Source organism: Mustela lutreola, chromosome 10, assembly GCF_030435805.1.
Source record: "Mustela lutreola isolate mMusLut2 chromosome 10, mMusLut2.pri, whole genome shotgun sequence".
NCBI classification, from domain to species: domain Eukaryota; kingdom Metazoa; phylum Chordata; class Mammalia; order Carnivora; family Mustelidae; genus Mustela; species Mustela lutreola.
The window spans coordinates 33,998,963-34,018,262 of NC_081299.1; the positions used below are offsets into that span (position 1 = coordinate 33,998,963).

The following is a 19,300-nucleotide window of genomic DNA, read 5'->3' on the forward strand; positions in this document are numbered from 1 at the left end:
TTGGGGAAGAAGGATGGTGGTGGATCCTCGGGCAACGTAGATCAGAGAAGAAAACAAGCCTCTTGGGCCTTGGTTTCTTCAGCTGGGGACTGGACCAGATGCTGGTAAAGGTCTCTTTTTATATGATTGTAATCCGTGTTTGGGGGGGTCACTGGTTGTCCAAAATGTTAGAGAATCTCTTTGTACAAAGAGTACATGATTTATATGTAACAGGCCCTCAAGTATTCATTAATTGGTTGATCTGGGTTAATCATTAGCTCTGGGATATTTGCATCTGTACATAGCCTACTTTTTGAGCTCTTCGTTTATTTATTTATTTATTTTTTTTAAGGGAAGAGGGACAGAGGGAGAGAGAGAGAATCTGTGCAGCCTGATGGGGGCTTGATCCCACAACCCTGAGATCATGACTGGATCCAAACTCAAGAGATGGTCACTTAGCTGACCAAGCCTCCCTCCCAGGCGCCCCTTGAGCTCGTTTCCCCTGAGGTTTTGTTAGTTGTGTCACTTTGCTGTCCTTCCTATTTTATGTGCCATGCACTTGAAGGTTTTTTGGATGAGTCTTCTCTGTACATATTTTAAGTAAGTGCAGCAGATATTTTGAACCTCTCTTCGGCGCTTTCTCACATTATAACCGCCCTGCCATATACGGAGGTGTTTGTATACCGCCCTGTCTTTCCCACTGCGTTACAGATTCCTGCTGGATTAGGAAAACAAAGCCAAAAACCAGACCTACGCTCTTAATTATCCTGCGAAGCTGTCCCAGTGGGCAGCGGAAAGCCATGGAATACGGTGGTCCTGAGAGCGTGCGGATCAGATTTGTGCAGGGACGTGGAAGAAATTGAAGGTGGAGGTGGGGAGACCTGGCGGCCTTTGGGGTGACCCCAGGGAGAAGAGCTGGCCTGTCTCAAGGCTCTGGGCCACAGTGAACCAGCCCGTGGTCAGCCTCTCCACTTCCAGACTTCTCCTAAGGAACAAGGGGAGGAAGGAAGGGGCTGCAGGAGGAGATTCCACGAGGGCACGGGGAAGCCATGGGCCCTGGCTGGGGAGGCGCTCTTGTCCTGGAAGCTTCCCCTGTTGCTCTTGGCTGTGCTGAAGACCACGGCAAGGCCTATCAGCAGGAGAACTACAGCGGCCGCACACCACACACTGTCAAGCTGGGTCCTGACTTGACTGAGCCAGGGACCTTCCTGGAAGGGGAGGGACTCGACAAGGAAGGAAGGCAGGGTCCAGCTGGCCTCGAGGAGAGGTTGGACCATTCTGTAGGCCTCTGCGCTGTGTCCTGTGGGGCAGGGAAAGGAGCCGTGAGAGGCCTGGGGTTACATTTGGGTAGGCCTTCTGGGACAGGGTTGTGTTCCGGTGGCGGGCTTGGCAGTGTCAGCCAGCGGGGGAAGGCTCCAGCGCCCACGGCCCTCCTGCAAGGAGCCAGGGAGAACACACCCCCACCCCAACTTTGGATGTCTGGACGTCTGTGTCCTGGCGTGTGGGGCGTCTGGCTCTACAATCCATACAGTCCTCCCAACGCTGGGAGGTGGGTCCCATCACCCCTGTTATGCATGAGGACATTGAGGCTGGAGGAGATGACGTGACTGCCCCAGGTCACACACATGTACAGTTGGGACGTGAGGCTCAAGTTTCATGGGCTCCAGCCCTCCTGCTCTCGCCTGGCACCCCACCTCTCTCATGGCTCCCGTCAGTCTCCGGGGTCTCGGCTTCCACCTGACCCTTCAGGGTCGGCTGCAGGCTTCTCATCCCCTCTCACCCCATTACCAGAGATTCTCTCTCTCTTTTTTTTTTTTTTTCCCTGTCCAAGTTTTTATTTCAATGTCAGTTCACATACATAACAGTCTGTTCATTTTCCGGCGTAGAAATGAGGGATCCGTTACTTCCACACAGTAGCCGGTAAGGCGCCCTCCTCCGTGCCCGTCCCCAGTTTCCCCCCTCCCGGCACAGAGGTTCTTCAGCCGGGGTCTGCAGGTCCCTTGGCTTCGGGGATCCCATGACCCTTGCATCGGTGTGCAGAATGTAAAATGTGTATGTGCTCGTGTGTGTGTGGTTTTTTTCTGAGAAGAGAAGCCATAGCTTTTATTTTAGGAGACTGGCTGGGGGTTTGTTGGTACACGGTATTTTTATGGCTGGGAAAACCCCGACATACCCAAATCCTGTCTTGGTCTTATTTCTCCTTTCCCTGAAATTCCTGAGGAGTCTCTGCCTCAGGTCGGTGACAACAGGAGAAAAGAAACCAGAGCCGCTGAACTATTCGGTGCACCAGTTCCGGGACTCTCTGGCCGGGCTCTCTGGGACTCGAAACCCATGCCCAGGCCTCCTTTTCCCAGAGGCAGGGAGCAGAGGCCGAGATCAGGAGCTAGGCCTGTGTATGACAGCACAGAGCTAAAGAGAGCGGTGTGTGTGTGTGTGTGTGTGTGTGTGTGTGTGTGTTAGAACGACTTCTTGCCTATCCCAGTCATTGTGACACTCAGTACCCTCAAACCAAAGTGGCCAGATCAGCGGCTTCTCCTCTCCACCGAAGCTTTGGCCTGAGTCTCACAGAGGGCAGAGCTAAACTCATTTCTGACAGTTTTACGTAGTCGTCATGTATGGGACTTCAGAGAGACACCTCATGTCATGGAGAGAACCAGCTCCTGAAGTTGGATCCAGCCAGATTCTCCCCTCGCCTTTCTGAACCCCAGTCGCCTTCGTGAAATGGGATGTGGGGCACCTGCCAGGCGACCCCTCCTCACTTCGGAGCTGCTGGAGGGCAGAGGGGAGGGCTCATTCACCCTTAACCCCAGGCCCCAGACTTCCGGAGGCAGGTACTGCAGTGACGACGGTCATTGGGGTGGCAGAACACCTATCTTGGCCTCATGACACTCAGGTGTCACACTTGGCCCAGCCACCTCTGTGACCTTGATCGAGCATGTTGCTTCATCTTGGGGACTGTACCTGTGAAGTGGTGAAAGCGGAGGAGATGTAAATGAGTAAGGTCTGTGAAAACCAGCCAGGAGACTTGCTCCCCCACCTCCACCCCACCCCCTGCCGTGCCATCCTGGTTCTCCTGAGCAGCCACTGTGCCTCCTGGTGTTCAGGTGGGGGAGGGGCAGGCTTGGGCGGGAACCCCAGGTGCGGAACTGTTGGGGCCTGCCAGGTCCCGTGGAGGGGACAGGAGCCTGGCACAGCACGGGCTGGCACCTGCATTCCTTCCAGTCCACACCTGGCCCTCTTAGCAGGGGCTCCTCCCCAGCTCTGCATAAGATCTTGGCCACCTCCACCCTTCCCCTTCCTGCGGGGTCCTGTGGTCCCTGCCTTTGGGTCTGTGGGATTCCAAGATAGAATGGAAAGAAGCAGATGACCTGTAAGCCAGGATGGGCTGGAGAGACAGAATCCAGTGCGGATTCCCGGGTTTCTGGCTTGGAAGGTGGGGTGGATAGTGGGAGAGAGAGAACTGATAGTAGAAGGGATAGAAGAACATACAGATAGTAGAAGAGGAGACAGAGCAGATCTGCAGAAACCAGCAACCGCGTTCATGTCCAGCAACAGCGGATTGGTTCAGTAAGTTATGAGACATCCTGGTGAGACCGGTTCTTAGAAAACAAACTTTTGATGTCTGTAACAATCAGTTATATAGCTGTATCATTTAGCCAAACCTTTGCTGTATACTTCTGGATTTTCCTCTGGTTTGAATTGTGCTTTTATAAATAACACTGAGTAAGCAGCCTTTTTTACAGAGGTCTTCACCATTCTGATTACTGTTAGAAGAGGAAGGTTGCAGTCATCAGCTACAAAAACAGCCTTCAGGCTTTTGGTTATATTGTCATTTTCATTTTAGAAAGGCTCCACCAGTTTTACTCCTATAGTGGAGTGCAGGAGAATCCCGCCCGGGTATGCCGACTGCCACAGTGCCAAGATACATACAGAGAGACACATGCACACACGTACACGTATTTTAGAGGATAACAAGGAACACCTTATTTTAATTTGTGTCTCGTTGTCACTATTGGTTTTTTTATGCTTATTAACCTTGTGCTCTTTCCCTACTTTTATGGTGTCCTGTTAATTTTTTCATTAATTTTTAAAATATGTATTTCTTATTATCTGTGCAAAATGTTTCACTTTTTTGTTTCCCTCATAATTTGACTTACTCTGTTTTTAAAAAAAATATTTATTTTTTAAAAAAATATTTATTTTTAAAAAAATATTTATTTATTTGACAGAGACACAGAAAGGAAACACAAGCAGGGAGAGCAGGAGAGGGAGAAGCAGGCTTCCCACGGAGCAGGGAGCCCAATGCGGGGCTCGATCCCAGGACCCTGGGATCCTAACCTGAGCTGAAGACAGACACTTAACGACTGAGCCACCCAGGCACCCCACTTATTCTATTTTTGATACAGCAAAACCCTTAAAAATGTTTACAAAGTCAAAATCTGGTTTTTTTTAGTTCATTTCTGACATTGCATTAACATGTCAAAAGTTCAGTGATAAAATATACACTCTAATTTTCTTTTAGTTTTGCTTTTTTAGCATTTAGTAATTTCGTGTAGGGTATGAGGAGAGGAAGTAAAAGGATCTTTTTTCTAAAGAGCAGATTTTCAAATACCACTTGCTGAGAAAATGGTCCTGGGCCCATGGGCGGTGAAGCTTCCTTTACCATAACCTTAGCTAAATACATATAAATCTGTATATGGTTCTGCTTCCGGGCTCTCTTGGTTCATTGCTGTTTGTGTTGATTCTTACACATCTATCAATGCCTTAATAGTTGCAAATTCATAATATACTCTAATACCTATTATGTAAATTTGGGGGCTATTTTTGGTAAATTTCAAAAATCCCCTATTGGGATTTTTCTTAGACTTCTCTTAAGCCTACATGAATCTGGGCAGACTTGGCATTGTGTTAATATTCAGCCTTCCCATCCAAAAACATAGTTTGTCTCTCCCGTTTCTTTTTTTAAGTCTTTTTTTATATATATATCTCAATAAAGGATTATCGCTTTTTTAAAATTAGTATTTCAGGTCACATATCTAAGTCTGTAGCTCAGTAGTTGATATTTTTTGTTAAGATTGCAAATGGGATCTCCTTTGTAGTATATCTGGTGACTGTTCCTGTTGGAGTTCATGTCCCATTACTAAATTATTCTGTCCGTTCTAAGTTTAGTTGTTTTTCTTAGGTTTTCTAGGCAAATAACAAACACCCTGAGATACCAGGCTGGAGTCCATGGCTGGGTAATGCCTCCAGTTTGCAGGGTTGGTGCGATTCTCTCCAGCATTAGTCGGAGCCCAGTGGGCAGAAAAGGTGGATGAATGGGTCGAGCCCAAGTTGATGGGCTCCCAAGGCTGGGGCAATAGAAGGGCAAGGGACAGGGGGCTGTGAGCTCTTCTGTGTGCTCCCTAGGGTGACCGACTTCAGGGACTAGACCAGGAAGGGCTCATGGACTGTACAGAAAGGTAGGGCTGGGGCTGGAGGAAGGGAGAGGATCAGGAGAGGATGTTGTGGCCCTGGAATGGATGCTGGGATGTCAAGTTTTGAGACCTGATGCCTTTCCTGTACGGGACTGGGCTCCCCGACATCTCCACTTTGCAGTTAGAGACACTAAAGCTCTGAGAGCTTGTCACTTGCCTAAAGTCACCCACTGCTAATCAGTGGCATATTGTGTTCTGCTGTGCCTTACTAGCTCACGTTCTGTCCTTGTTTTTCAGGTTCACTTTAGAACAGTTAACTGAAAGCAAGGAGAGACAGCAGAAGGGAAAGGAGACGAGCCCAGCAGAGCAGCTAGGAGAGAGAGGGCAGGCTCTTCGTGGGCCCCTCAGCTGCACAGGGGAGGGGACAGCTGGGCTGCTGGGTCCTCCTGCTGACCCAGGAATCCCCGCGAACCAGAATGGCACACCTCAGGGCCCCACCCAGAAGTGCCCCTGCCCTGCGATTCACTCTGTGTCCTCCCTCACACATGGTGGCCCCACCATGTGCTCCCTGTCCCCCACCACCTACTCTTGTCTCTGTCATACATCCTGTGTCGTGACCCCCCCACCCCTGACCCCAGCACACCAGCTTATTCCTCTACCAGGGTGTCTGTTCCCTGTGCCCCCGGTCCCCCAGTATATACATCATGCCTGCATCCTGTTTCTCGTTTGTCTGTACACACTTGGGGCCCTGCCCCCACACATACGGTCCCATGACGAGCTGTGTGCCCAGCTGACGCCTGCTTATGCTGTGTCTGCAGAGTGCTTCTGATGGCTTCTGGAAATCTGTGGCCACACGAGTGCCCAAGGAGCCCCCCGAGATTCGCATCCTCAACCCATACTTCATCCAGGAGGCCGCCTTCACCCTCATCGGACTGCCCTTCAACAATGGCCTCATGGGTCGCGGGGTGAGATGGCAAGGCCCTGGGGGATGGCAGAGGGGAGCTGGGCCAGAGATGCCTCAGGAGGGGAGGACAGGGTGGCAGGGGGGGGGGGCAGGGGCCCAGCCCTGGGACATGGAGCTCAGCTCTGGTGAGTGTGGTTAAGGGTCTCAGCCTGGCTCAGTAAACCAGCTGAATTCTGCCCTCCTCCGTCCTCTCCAGAACATCCCGACCCTTGGCAGCGTGGCGGTGACCATGGCACTACACGGCTGTGATGAGGTGGCAGTCGCAGGCTTTGGCTATGACATGAGCACGCCCAACGCACCCCTGCACTACTACGAGACCGTGCGCATGGCGGCCATCAAAGAGGTGCTGGGCTGGATTGGGGGTGGTCTCTGAGCAGGGTCGAGGGAGGGATGCTCTCAGGACAGACAGACAGAGTAGAGTGAACCAGTGGCTGGTCCAGCTGCCCAGAGCCCTGCCTTTAGCTAAGTTGGATCACAGGCGATCCATCCCTGCCTTTGGGTCTCTGGCCACCAAGCATCCTCTGTGCCCCTGAACCTAGTGCCCCCTTCCCTGCCCTTCTCTCCCCGAACTTTCCCTCCCTGGCATTCTCCCTGCCCTGGTCCTGCACCTGCCTCATCCTCGCTCTCCCCAACTGCCACATGCTAATCCTGGCACCAGCTCAGCACCATCTTCCCCAAGAAGACTTCCATGCTCTCTCAGACCACCCAGAGACATTGCCTCTCAGTGCCAGAACAGTCCCTGCACCCCTCTGCCCTCCCTGGGAAGGGAAGCCCTGTAGCATGGATGCTCTTGATCACCCAGAATGGCTTCCCAGGTGGTCCACATGTTCAGGTGTCTTCACATTCAAGAAGCATTCCTGGTGTCTGGGCTGGCAACCAGTCTCTTCTGACAGCATTTCTGCCTTCACATCCAGAGCCCATGCGAATCCCTCTCCCAGTCCCCTCACTGCTACCACTGGCCTCCCACGGATGCCAGCCCGCGACCTGCACATCTTGAGCCAGTGCTTTGAGCAGCTTCTCTGCTTCCACCTGGGGCGGGGGTGGGGGGAGGCTGGGGTGGAGCTGGTGCTGGAGAATGCCTCCCGTCTGTGCAGACTCCTAAGCCTCTAAATGTAGTGCTTCCCATCTCAACCAGCCTTCCCTCCTGCTCAGTACCTTTTCACATGCCCCCCACCAGCCCGGAGCCTGGATTCCCTGAAGGCTCCTCCACCATCCCTTTGTCCAGTGGGAGCACAGACTACAGCAGGGCCTCAGGCAGCTCATGTGGGCTCGCCCCCTCTGCCCTCCTCACTCCATCACAGCCCGACTTCCCTCTTCCCCTGCCATGACTCCCACAAAGGTCACCAGTGACTTAGCGCAAGGCTGCCAAATCCAGTGGACATGTGTAAGTCTCATCTCTCCTGACCTCTCAGAAATGCTTTTTAAGTTGACCACTCCTTCCTCTTTGAAACTTTTCCTGCTCGGACTTTCGAGTCCGTGATCTCGGGTGTTCCTCTCATTTCACTTGCCAGTCTCTCTCATTCTCTTCCTCAGCGTCCTTGATTTCAGTCCACCCCCAAAGAGTCCGCATTCACTAGGGCTCCATCCTGGACAGTCTTCTCACATTCCACGTTCTCCAGGAGCTTGGCGTCCCCGTCTGTGGGTTAAGTTCCTTTCTGTAGGATCTCGCGTGTATTGTTCACTCAGGCACCTTAAGCCGTGAGAAGTTTTTGCAGGAATTTAAACGCGCCTTGGGAAACCCGGAACAGCCTTATGGTGGGGCCCCCCTGTTGCCTGGAGTGGGATTCAGGAGTGGGGGGCCCACCGCGGGGCTAGGACGGCTCCAGATTGATGCCATCGCCTTCAGTAGTGGTTCCAGGCTTGCCTCCTCGTTGCCAGGACCCCGTTGGTCTTTCCCTCTATGTCTCTTTGTGTATCTTCTTGCCTTTTTGGCCCCCGCCTGCACCCACTCGGAACCATTAACACAGCATTCACCTGTCTCCTGGCTTCTGTTCCGTGGTATCTTTGGCCTCTTACACACTGCTTTCCTGCAAACTTGGTGTCCGGGCTCCAGGCAGAGGGTGCGAGGCTGTAGCCAGCTCCCGCAGGGCTTCTTGTGCCGCGGTGAGGAGTTTGGACATCACTCCACCGGCCTGGAGGAGCCACGGGAGGGTTTCAGGCTGCATGTAGTAGGTCACTAGCATGTAGTGCGTCACCTACTGGCATGTAGTAGGTCACTCTGGCTGCAGCACGAAACAGAAGGCCACGAGGCAGAGATTGAGCTAGCCGGGGGCCTGTCCCAGCAGTCTAGGCAAGACACGAAGACTCCGTTGACTCCAGAGTGGATGAGAAGACGGAGACAGAGAAAGAATTTTCGATCGGTAGGGCCTGGGTCTGCCCTAGTGCAGGAATGAGGGAGAAGGGCTGCACCTTCCCTGAAGCCCTCGGTGGAGCCTGTTCCTTTCTTCTTGGGCATGCCAGATCTCAGCTTCCAGGCCAGACCGCCCCCCACACCCCACCCCCATCATCCTCTGAAACTGGCTGCCTTGATGCTCACGTGCAGGGTGCTGGGGACTTCAGGTTAGGAGATCCCATGGCCTGGGTGTAGAACCTGGCTCTGTACCTTTCTTTCCTTCCCCTACCCAGAGGGTAATGATAGCACCTATTCCCTAGGTTTGGGGAAGATTAGACCCAATAATGTGTTTAGAAAAAAAGGCCTGGCACCCAGTAAGCATCCATACTGTTAGTCGTTATTATTAATGTTTTATCTGTACTTATCACTGTTAACCTCCCAGTATCCTGGTTGAGGATTCACTGGAAGTGCTGGTGCCTGTGTTTGGGATCCCCACTGTCCACCTTGAGTGTCTGCAGGAAGCACTTGAACCGTCCAGCTCCCTGGCCCGAGCACTGTTCCCCTCTGCTTGGCCCGTGGGCCCATTCTCCAGGCCCAGCAGGAAGGGGCGGGCAGCCGAGGTTCCGTGCTGGGGGAGCTACAAGGAACGTCAAAGGAGTTTGGAGAGGAAACAGAGCGAAAGAAGGCAGGAGTTAGGAAGGTGAAGGGTTGTGGAGACCAAGGGAGCAGCGCGCAGGGACTGTCCACCACATCTGGCGCTGTCAAGAAGTAGTGAGAGGAGCACTGGGAAGTGGCCAGGGGCTGCACCAGTGAGGTGGCCCCGTGTACGATGGGGAGAGCAGCCTCGAAGGCCAGTGGCTGAGCTACGAGTAAAGGCAGTGCACAGCGGCAGGCATGGTGCCCAGTACGTGCTCCCAGGAAGCAGGGAGGAGGAGGTGGAGGATGGAAGCTCAGCAGCTTGCTCAGGGCTGATGTGGGCTCACACGGGACTGTGCGAGTTGTGTGAGTCAGGAGCACAGCTGCCTGTTGAGGTCCATGGCCGGCAGGGAGGGGAGCGGTTGCCAAGGGAGAGGGAGAGCACAGTGGTTGGCACAGCCCCAGAGTTTAATGACTGGGTGAGGGGCGAGGAACCAGAGATGGAGGAAGAAAAAGAGCTGTCAGAAGGACAGCTGCATCCAGAATCAGGGGTCCTGCTGAGGCTGGGGACCCAAGACTGCCAGAATTCGGTCCCAGCCCATAGACGGTGTAGACAACACAGTAATAGATAGCTCTGGTAAGCTCCTGTGCTGTCCACGTGGATGGGAGAATGAGGTGGCATTGCCTGGCCTAAGAGAGCTACAGCCCAGGGCCAATCATTGTGTTTCCTGTTTTATTATGGACACATATTATCAAACATATTCATCAATAGAGACAGTAATATAATGAGCGCTCATGCATCTATCACTGACCTCCCTCAATTATCAGTGCCTGGCCAGTGTTCACCTGTCCTTCCTTTCGTGCACCCCTCCCCACTGATTATTTGGAAACAAGTCTCAGATACCATACTATTCTGACTATAAATATTTCAGTAACTTTCTCTAAAAGATAGGCACTTTTAAAAAAACTATCATAATACTATTATCACACCTAAAAAAAACTTTTTAACAGTTTCTTTTTTTTTTTTTTTAATATTTTATTTATTTATTTATTTGACAGAGAGAAATCACAAGTAGATGGAGAGGCAGGCAGAGAGAGAGAGAGAGAGGGAAGCAGGCTCCCTGCTGAGCAGAGAGCCCAATGCGGGACTCGATCCCAGGACCCTGAGATCATGACCTGAGCGGAAGGCAGCGGCTTAACCCACTGAGCCACCCAGGCGCCCTTTAACAGTTTCTTAATATCATAAAAAATGTCCAGTCTTGGGGTGCCTGGCTGGCTCAGTCAGAAAAGCATGCCACTCTTGGTCTCAGGTTCATGAGTGCCAGCCCGACAATGGGTGTAGAGATGAGTAAAAATAAGTAAACAAGCTTTTTAAAAAAAATCCAGTCTTCCCCTGAGCTTTCAACCATCAGTGACTCCTGGTGGGTGTTCTTGAAACAAACCCACCAGTGATTGCTTCTTCCTGCAGGTGATAGAGGGGAAGCGGTCTAAGTGTACACATTTGTTCAGATCCTGGCCCTGCCATTCCTCCAGGCCTCTGTGTTCTTACCCACAAAATGCAGTTTCATTCAGCACATCTTTATTGAGCACCTACTGTGTGCCGAATAGTCCCTGCCTTCAAAGAGAGACAGTGTGCCAAATGAGTGACTCTTCGAGGGATGAGGGCAGATCACGCTGGGGATCTGCAGCAGGAAGGGACAGGTCACCGATGGCAGAGTGATGTGACAGGAGCCTCAGGGGGAGCCAGAGGCTTTAGGGAGTTTGGAGGGACAGTGGTGTAGACGCAGCGATTAAGAGAAGCAGACCCTGCAGACCTAGGCACCGTGGAATGTGGAGTGGGAGAGAAGAAACAGTCACCATTTGAGATGGGTCTGGGGGACACTGTCCTTAGGAGCAGCCAAGTTCATGGTTAGCCCAAGAAGTCGAAGGGCATAGTCAGAGGATACAGGGAATTTGGCCTGTGTTTCCGATCAAAAAAATTTGGCAAGCTGGAGAAGATGGACTGGATGAGACTAGGGCCAGGACAGAGCCCTGGGTCCTTACCCCCAGCCAGCAGTTCCCGTGAACACCACGGTCAGGCTCCCGCAGTGCAGTCAGGTGCATACAAACTCCGAAGAGACTGTCCGCTTTCCCTGGGCCAGTCAGTCCGTCCTTTTTCATTCTTTGAGGGACTTAGCCACCAGAGCATCCTGGTACAAGTACCAGGGACAGGAGAGAGCCTGAGCCCAAGTGCAGTCTTCGCCCAGGAAAGGCCCAGAAGGCGGCATCTTCCCTGTAATTTCCACATTCACAGAAAGGTGAGCCTCTTGTCCTCAACCCCCTACCCCCACCCTCTGCTCCTCTGATCTGGGAGGCAGGATTTCATCAGCCTGGAGACCGCATTGCATCAGGCCGAAGGATGACTAAGCGACCCCACGCAGTCCTCCTTCCAGCAGGGCACAGCCCCCAGGCCTGGGCCAGCTCTCCCTGACTCACTTGGTCTACCCTCAGGGCCTCGGATCTAGGTGCCCTGGATGCACAGCTAGACAAGGAGGTGACGTCTGTTGAACAAGGGTGGGAAGGCCCCTGTCTTCGAAGTCTTGGAAGGAGAGGAGAGGCAGAGTTCTCATAGGGTGTGGAAAGGGGTTCTAGGAAGGGAGGACGATGAGCAGATCCTCCAGTCACAGAGCACTGGGAGAGTGTTGGGCAGAGGAGAGCACCGAGCTCCACTCATCCCTTCCCTGTGCCTTGCCTTCCAGTCCTGGACGCACAATATCCAGCGAGAGAAAGAGTTTCTGCGGAAGCTGGTGAAAGCACGTGTCATCACTGACCTAACCAGCGGCATCTGACGTGGGCCCAGCACATGGCCACGGAGGTCCTGGCACCACCAAGAGGAAGCAGCAGCCGCCGCCACCTGCCCACCCCACTGGCCTCAGTCTGGCTCTGCCTAAAAGGTGCAGGAGTCTTCAGACCCAGAGAAGGACAGTGCCAAGTGGCTCCAGAGGTGGCGAGGCCTTGGCAGGGCAGCCAGAGCTGCGTCTGCCCAGAGGCCAGCCTCAGAGACCAGCACTTAGCCTCATTCTCAGCCTGGGTCCTTGAAGCCACAGGGCCGGAAGGCCACCGGCTGTGCCCAGCAGGCCCAGCATGCAGGAGGTGGACATCAGGCAGCAAGGCTGCTGCTGGAATCGTTTCTCCAATCAGTGTTTGGTGTATTATCATTTTTGTGAATTTGGGAGGGGGGGAGGGGCGGGATAATTTATTTTTAAATAAGGTTGGAGATGTCAAGTTGGGTCCACTTGCCATGCAGAAAGAGGCCCACCAGGGGGCTCGCCGGGCAGTGGTACCAGTGGGCTCCCTGTAGAGGTGGGGGGGTGCCATGACTAGCCCGTACCCTGCTTGGGGCTTGGCGGAGGTCGGCAGGATCTCATGCCAGCCCCCTCCTGCTCCTGACACTGTTTCGCCTTTCTTGAGGAGAAGATGAGGTGTTCCCATTCACCAGCCCCTAACGACCCCACAGGGAAACCTGGAGCCATCATTTAAGCCAACAAAACAGACCCTGGCTTAAGCAGAGAGAACTTGAAAGCTCAGGAGGCGAGGCCTGGCCTAGCCTGATGGAAATGCCCCCCTCCCCGCCACACCCCCCAGCTGATCCACAAGACAGTGCACCAGCCTGGACTGACCAACTTGGCAGCTGTTCTGGATTTCAGCAATGAGACTGTAAGGTCCTTGGGTTCTGCCTTTAGCCTGGACCAGAGGGAAATGAGGCTCAAGGACCTTGTCCAGGCTGTGGCAGCCATCCTGGGCAGCCATCCTGGAAGCAATAAAGCTCTTCCCTGAATCTGGCCTCCTCTGCTTTCTGTGATGCTCCTGAAAGAAGCAGGACCCTGGGACCTCGGCAACGACATGAAAGCCAAGGGCCATCTCTCTAGCCCACAGATTCCTGGGCCCCTTCCTCTTCTTCTGAAGCCTCTCCCATCCCTCACAGTCCCGTACCCTCTTCACCTTAAGAGAAGCCGACCACAAGTATGAGGGCATGCCCCAGGGTCTGCCCTACCCCGAAGGAGCCAGAGGGCAAGGGGCTGAAGTCCAAAGGTTCCCAGAGCCCCAGTTACACAGGGACAGAGATTCCTGCAAGCTCAGGAAAATGATGTGCTGAGCCCCGACATAGAAGCTCATCGACCACACTTGCTCCTGGCTCCCAGGGCTGAGCTCCAGAGGAAATAGGCCCCATCCCCACCCAGAGCACAAAGGCGCACCCCTCCCCGCAACCCCTCTCCACCTACACAGAACAGGAAGGCTGAGCCCAGCTCTAGGCATCCCCAGGTGAACCCGGGAAAGGACACCCCTACCCCGACCCCGAGAGACCTAGAATCTGATGGCTCCCCTCCCAGTGTCCCCAGGCAGGCCTGAGATCAGGGCAAACCACACCCACATCTGAGGCATGGAGTGCACTTCCTGCCAGAGCTGCCACTGGCAGTAAGTGAGGCTGGCCGGCCCCCTTGCCTCTCTCCTGCCATCCCAAGGGCCACCAGCATCCTATATGCCCCCTTAACTGCTGTGGTTGGTTCTCGGGCAGAAGCCGCCTCTGCTGGGGGGAAAGCCAGGCCCTGACAGAGGGACAGGCACACCCAGAACTCCCTTGGGATGCTGCTGGAAACGGCACCATTCCAATGAGTTCCCGCATTCTACGGGAATGCGCCCCCTGGAGTTGTACCAGGTCTAGGTGACGGCCTACAAGAGGCAGCCATGACTGATTGAGCCCCAGGTTGCAGGAAGCAGCGAAGGGAGAAGCTATTCCCTGCTTGGTCCCCTGTCCCCCAGGGGTCCTGTCAGGCCCGCAGACAGCCCCTGCCCCCCCACCCCCAGCAGTTCTCTGTGCTCTGGCTTCCCCTGCACAGGACCTGCTGTCAACAAAGCTACGGTTCTTGGCCCTGGCCATACACCAGGCCAACCCGTGCAAACTGGAAAACCTGCACATGCCCACCCCAAGATTCTGATTCAGGTCTGGGGTGGGGCCCAGATGTGGGTGGTTTTTAAAGGTCCACAGGTGATTCTGATGCATAGACAAGGCCTAGCTGGTCCGCACACGTCCCCTGAGCACTTTCCTCCCCACCCACGGCTCCCAGTTGTCAGCTGGTCGGCAAATCCCGAATTACCCTCTTCAGGCCAGCTCTCTCCGCTTTGCTCCAGGCTACACAGTCGGCTACTTCCTGAACATGGTCACTAAGGTAATCCACAGGTCCTGCTCCATCTCCGGAGCTCCTGTCTCCAACCCATCCTCCTCAAGGGTGCCCCGCTGCCAGCAAGCACCCTCCACCCCTCTGGTCACCCGGGCCAGAGGTGCATCTTTGTCCATCTTACCTCTTCATCCCATCCAATCAGGCACCAACTGAGTCTTCAAGAAGCTGTGATCTGAAAAGCCTTGTGGCCCTCTGCCCCCCCCCCCCCCAGTCTCTGCCTGTCTCCTCTCTCCCCAGCAGCCTCCCTACATCTCCCGCCACCTCTCCCCGCCCCAACCAGCCAGTCACTGCAAACACATGTCTGGATGCACCAGTTTCCTGCCTGCCACCTTCGGTGGTCCCCGTCCACTGGTATAAAGTCCAGGCTCCCCAGTATGACACACAGGGTCTGGCCTTTCCTTACCTCTATCCGTGTTACTCAACCTCCACCTCACCTGCCAAATTGCTGTAATTAGGCACCTGAAACACTACCCTCCAGCTCCTACCTCAAAGCTTCCGTGCATGCGTCTCTCCTCTGTGATCCTCCCCTCTGCCGCCGGGGCTCCCGCTCCTACCAGCGCAGCCCCAGGGAGCGCAGAGTTTGCCCGGCGGGCGGCAGGGTGGCTGGAGCAGGGTCAGGCCTCCGGAGCCCCAGTGCCCCGCTTCACCAATCCGACCAGTCCATGGTTCTGCGGAGAGAAGCTTGCGGTGGGCCAGGGATCGGAGAGCAGCCACGGTGGTTTAGCCAGCTGGGACCCCGGAGCCCACGCCAATCTCAGGGCCCCACAGCAGAGGCAGCGACCGGCCTGTCTCCTCCCTGCCCGCCCTCCGCCCAGCCTCCCAACTCCCTATTTTGCGTGCCTACAAACTCTGAACTCCCAGTTCCCGTGCCTCTCCGCCGCCCGGGTTCTCCACTCTGCATCCCCAGGGTCCCTTCCCAGCGTCTCCTCCCCCAGCCCAGCTTGGGGGACCTAGCATAGCCCGGGGGGACCGGATCCCAGCAGGTGGAGCGGCCAGGTGAGCCCTGAAAGGTGGGGCTGGGCGGGGGCGCTCCGGGCCCCACCCCGGGATCCGGTGACGCCGGGGCTGGAATTTGACACCGGATGGCGGCGGGCATGAGGCTGCTAAGGGATGGAGTTGGGCTCGGCCCCCAGACACGGCCCACGGGCTCTGCCAGCAGCAGGTCCCTCGGGCCCCAGCCCTCACTGCGTCCCGGACCCAGAGCCCTGCACCGCGGTAAGCCGACCTGTTGGCCAACCCTTGTCCCAGCCCTGGGGCTAGGGGGAGCGGGCAGGAGAGTTCCCCTCCACTCCTATCTCACATCCTCCCTCTCCTGGGCCAGAGGCATAGCTCTCCGCCCCTCCCGGCCCCCTCAGTCCCCCTGTCGCTGGTCGGACTGCGCTAGCCCGCCATAATGTGAGGCTCCCGCTGCCGCTACAGGGTGCAGACTGGCTGCCAAGGCCACGCTTTTGGCTGAAAGGGGCGCTGCCAGGTGCACAGCCCTGGGCATGAGCCTTTTAAGCTGCGGAGGAAAGCTCAGCACTGGTCCCAGGAAAGGTGCCTAGAAGCCCACAGAGGAGGACCCCTGTGGTGAGTATCTGGCTGGCAAGCGGGGAAGCAAGGACTGGAGGACCAAGTGGCCCCCAGACCGCTAGGAGGGAGACTGGGCCTGACCTGCCCTCAAGAGACCAGCTCCTGAGCTCCCCCTAGTGCAGGGGGTTACTGAGGCTGCCTGACCACGGCTTCACTCCATCAATGAGAAGTCACTAGCCTGGTTCCTCGAGGCCGGATTCAAGTAGGAGCACACCAGGGAGGCCTTCCTGGGGAGATCTGGTCCACAGGTATGCAGGCGTTCTGTGTGCTGTGGGGTGGGATCCAAGGGCAGACCAGTAGGGAGGGCTCTAGGGCCCCAGAGGGGTGTTTGGGAATGCCAGCCAGGGTGGGTTCACCAAAGTCTTGGTGGGACTCAGAATGGCTGGCTGGGCTCAGGAAGCATGGCTCATGGGGGAAACTTAGAGCAGCAGGGCCAGGCTACCAGACCCACAGGAAGCTGGAGGGGGACAGACCTGGACCAGCTCTCAAAGACAAGGTTGAAGTGGAGGCCTGGTTGGCCCTCCTGGGAGTTGCTCAGGCATGAGTCTATCTGAGCACAGCCAAAAGCCCACCCCCCGCTTTGAGTCTGCAGGCTTGGCAATGCTGCCCCCTAGTGGCCACATGGAGCCATGCCCAGGCCCCATGTTCGAGGGCCCATCAGCCCACATCATCCCGGGGCTCATCTGTGGAGAGAAGAGAGAACTCTGGCGGCCCTGGGTCTAGACAGAGATCACATAGGAGCAAGGAGCAGAAGCGCTGGGTGGGCAACACGGGCTGACGCTGGGGCATCACCGACATCAGATAGGTCAACAGCAAACACCCTGAATCCTCTCTAGTCCACATCTTCCTCCTCTGTGCCATGGAGATAAAGGTCTCTGTGGGACCCAGAGTGTCCAGCTACTTCCTTTTCTGGCTGCTCCTGGCAACTCCAGCCCTGCAGCACAGAGCAGTGAGGTCCTGGGGCAAGGGACCTTGGGATGTGAAGCAGTCGCCGAGCTTCCCTGAGTCTTATTTGTGCAGGTGGAAAATGAGGATTATGCCAGCTACTTCATGGAGTTGTGAGGACTGAAAGAGGGAACAGGTGCAAAGTTCCAACACAAAGTTAGGTTCTCAAGGCAGTTACTTCTCCTCCCGGGTTGAGTCCAGCCATCCAAGTCCCTTGTACTTCGTCTGGAAACACGGAAGAGGAGGGATGAACTACCCAGAGGATAACTCATCTCTCATTGTCCCAGGCTGCCTCAAGAGGAGGAGAGGGGTGGGAACAGGTCAGCTAGGGCTGATGGGCGCACCTGGTATTGACAGATGGAGCCCGGATGTGGAAGCCCTTCCGTGCTGCCCCACTGGCCCCCGCCTAGGCGGCAGGTGAGTGGTTCTCCCAGTGACTGCCACCTGGAATTGAGGGAAGGTGGTTTGAGTGGGGAGGCAGCGTAGGGCTTGGCCTGGGCTGGCGACAGAAGAGGTAGGGGGAACGGTCAAGGAGGGACCAGGAGTAAGGAGGAACGTCAGTGATCTCTCCCATGGGCTCCCTGAGGCAGCTGACCCACTATCCTCCAACCTAAACCCTTGGGGAGCTCCCCCCACCCAACTAAGCGCCCATCCTCTCTGATCCCCGCTGCCCCAGCCCCTTCGCGACTTCCCTCCACCCCTGCGGACCCGGGGGCCCTATTCCTCCCTGAGGCTCCACTGCTGTCTCTGCGCAGCCGGCCCTGTGGCCAACCCTGGCTGCTCTGGCCCTGCTGAGCAGCGTCGCCGAGGCCTCCCTGGGCCCTGCGCCCCGCAGTCCCGCCCCGCGCCTTGGCCCCGCTCCGGCCCCAGCGCCCCCCACTGGCCACCTGCCCGGTAGGTGAGAGGGCGAGGGGGCGGGGCGGGGCGGGACGGGGCTGGCCCGGGACCCCGTGCGTGACCACGTCTCCTTGCAGGGGGCCGCGCGGCCCGCACGTGCGGCGGAAGAGCCCGGCGGCCGTCGCCCCAGCCTCCCCGGGCCGCGCCCCTGCCGCCCGCGCCCTCACCGGCGCTGGCCCGCGGGGGCCGCGCGGCGCGAGCAGGGGGCCGGGACGGCCGCGCGAGCCGGGGGGGCCGCGCGCGGACTGCGGGGGCGCGGGGCTGCCGCCTGCGCTCGCAGCTGGTGCCCGTGCGCGCGCTCGGCCTGGGCCACAGCTCCGACGAGCTGGTGCGTTTCCGCTTCTGCAGCGGCTCCTGCCGCCGCGCGCGCTCCCCGCACGACCTCAGCCTGGCCAGCCTGTTGGGCGCTGGGGCCCTACGGCCGCCTCCGGGCTCGCGGCCGGTCAGCCAGCCGTGCTGCCGCCCCACGCGCTACGAGGCGGTCTCCTTCATGGACGTCAACAGCACCTGGAGAACCGTGGATCGCCTGTCGGCCACTGCCTGCGGCTGCCTGGGCTGAAGCCTCGCTCACGGGGTTGGCGGACTGCACCCTGCATCCTTACCCGCGGCTTCTGGCGCTCGGGGCCCTCTCGCCGGAGAGTTCGGGGTGATGGGGTGGGGGTGGGGAGTGGCTGGAGCCTCAGCCTGAAACCGAGGCCTCTGCCGGGTGAATGATGGCCATGAGCCCCCGAGAGATGGAGGGATGACGGGCCTGGGGCCCCAGGGTACTCGCCCTGCCAGTCCCAGCCCTGCTGACACCAGACACCTCAGCTGCGGAGACCTTAGGACCCTCTTCGCACAGACTCTGGCACTGACTCGGCCGCGGCCCCCTGGCCTCAGCCCAGGCCCTGGGGGCGCAGAATCGGAGGAGACACACGGCAATCACATTGCCCACGAGGGCCTGGACTCACTCGTGGGAGCTGGACCCCTATTTATTATTCCTAAGTTATTTATTTACTTCCGTGGTTTGTCAGATCCTTTCCTGGGCAGTGGGGCTGGACGGGTAACAGCAGCTGGATGGGGATCAGGGGCTGGCCATCACCCTGTCTTCATGCTGACTCAGCAATCACATGCCTGGCCTGGATTTTCCATTGCTTGCCTGCAGCCACCAGCTCTGGGATATGGGGCATGGAATATAGGCAGAGTGGGTGGTACAGGGGTGTTCTCCAGTCCCAACAGGCCAGCTCACACCGCCCTGCACCATCCCCAGCCCTTGGGACCCGGAGTTACAGTTGGAGAGAACCCTACCCTTGCCACATCAGGCATTCTGGGGGCCTTACTTAATGTGTAATGACACAGAGAA

The 19,300-nt window shown here is 56.4% G+C and overlaps 2 protein-coding genes across 9 annotated transcripts in view; both read left to right on the forward strand.

The window, feature by feature from the left end:
- Nucleotides 1–13,142, forward strand: part of ST3GAL3 (ST3 beta-galactoside alpha-2,3-sialyltransferase 3) — a 192,548-nt gene extending 179,406 nt beyond the window's left edge. For 5 of the 6 annotated variants that reach the window (XM_059136930.1, XM_059136933.1, XM_059136932.1 and 2 more), the window contains 3 exons: nt 6,212–6,358; nt 6,554–6,700; nt 12,064–13,142. In XM_059136930.1, coding sequence (XP_058992913.1) covers nt 6,212–6,358; nt 6,554–6,700; nt 12,064–12,153 — 384 coding nt within the window. In that variant the 3' untranslated portion in view covers nt 12,154–13,142. Of the gene's footprint in view, nt 1–6,211; nt 6,359–6,553; nt 6,701–12,063 lie in introns of those variants that run through there. The other variant, XM_059136935.1, reaches the window with a different exon arrangement.
- Nucleotides 13,143–15,630: 2,488 nt separating this feature from the next.
- Nucleotides 15,631–18,958, forward strand: ARTN (artemin). 3 transcript variants are annotated; one of them, XM_059136938.1, is made up of 4 exons: nt 15,631–15,759; nt 15,964–17,478; nt 17,817–17,955; nt 18,036–18,958. In XM_059136938.1, the coding sequence occupies exons 2-4, from the start codon at nt 17,419–17,421 to the stop codon at nt 18,515–18,517; spliced, it is 681 nt and encodes a 226-aa protein (XP_058992921.1). In that variant the 5' UTR covers nt 15,631–15,759; nt 15,964–17,418; the 3' UTR covers nt 18,518–18,958. The 3 variants fall into 3 exon arrangements, with proteins under 3 accessions (XP_058992921.1, XP_058992923.1, XP_058992922.1); XM_059136940.1 differs by having other exon boundaries at nt 15,692–16,113; nt 17,349–17,478; XM_059136939.1 differs by having other exon boundaries at nt 15,692–16,113; nt 17,419–17,478.
- Nucleotides 18,959–19,300: the final 342 nt, after the last annotated feature.

Coding starts and splice junctions, on each gene's coding strand:
- ARTN (XM_059136938.1), top strand. CDS start 17,419: ATGGAGCCCGGATGTGGAAGCCCTTCCGTGCTGCCCCACTGGCCCCCG. Junction 17,479..17,816: donor GGCCCCCGCCTAGGCGGCAG/GTGAGTGGTTCT, acceptor GTCTCTGCGCAG/CCGGCCCTGTGGCCAACCCT. Junction 17,956..18,035: donor CCCCACTGGCCACCTGCCCG/GTAGGTGAGAGG, acceptor GTCTCCTTGCAG/GGGGCCGCGCGGCCCGCACG.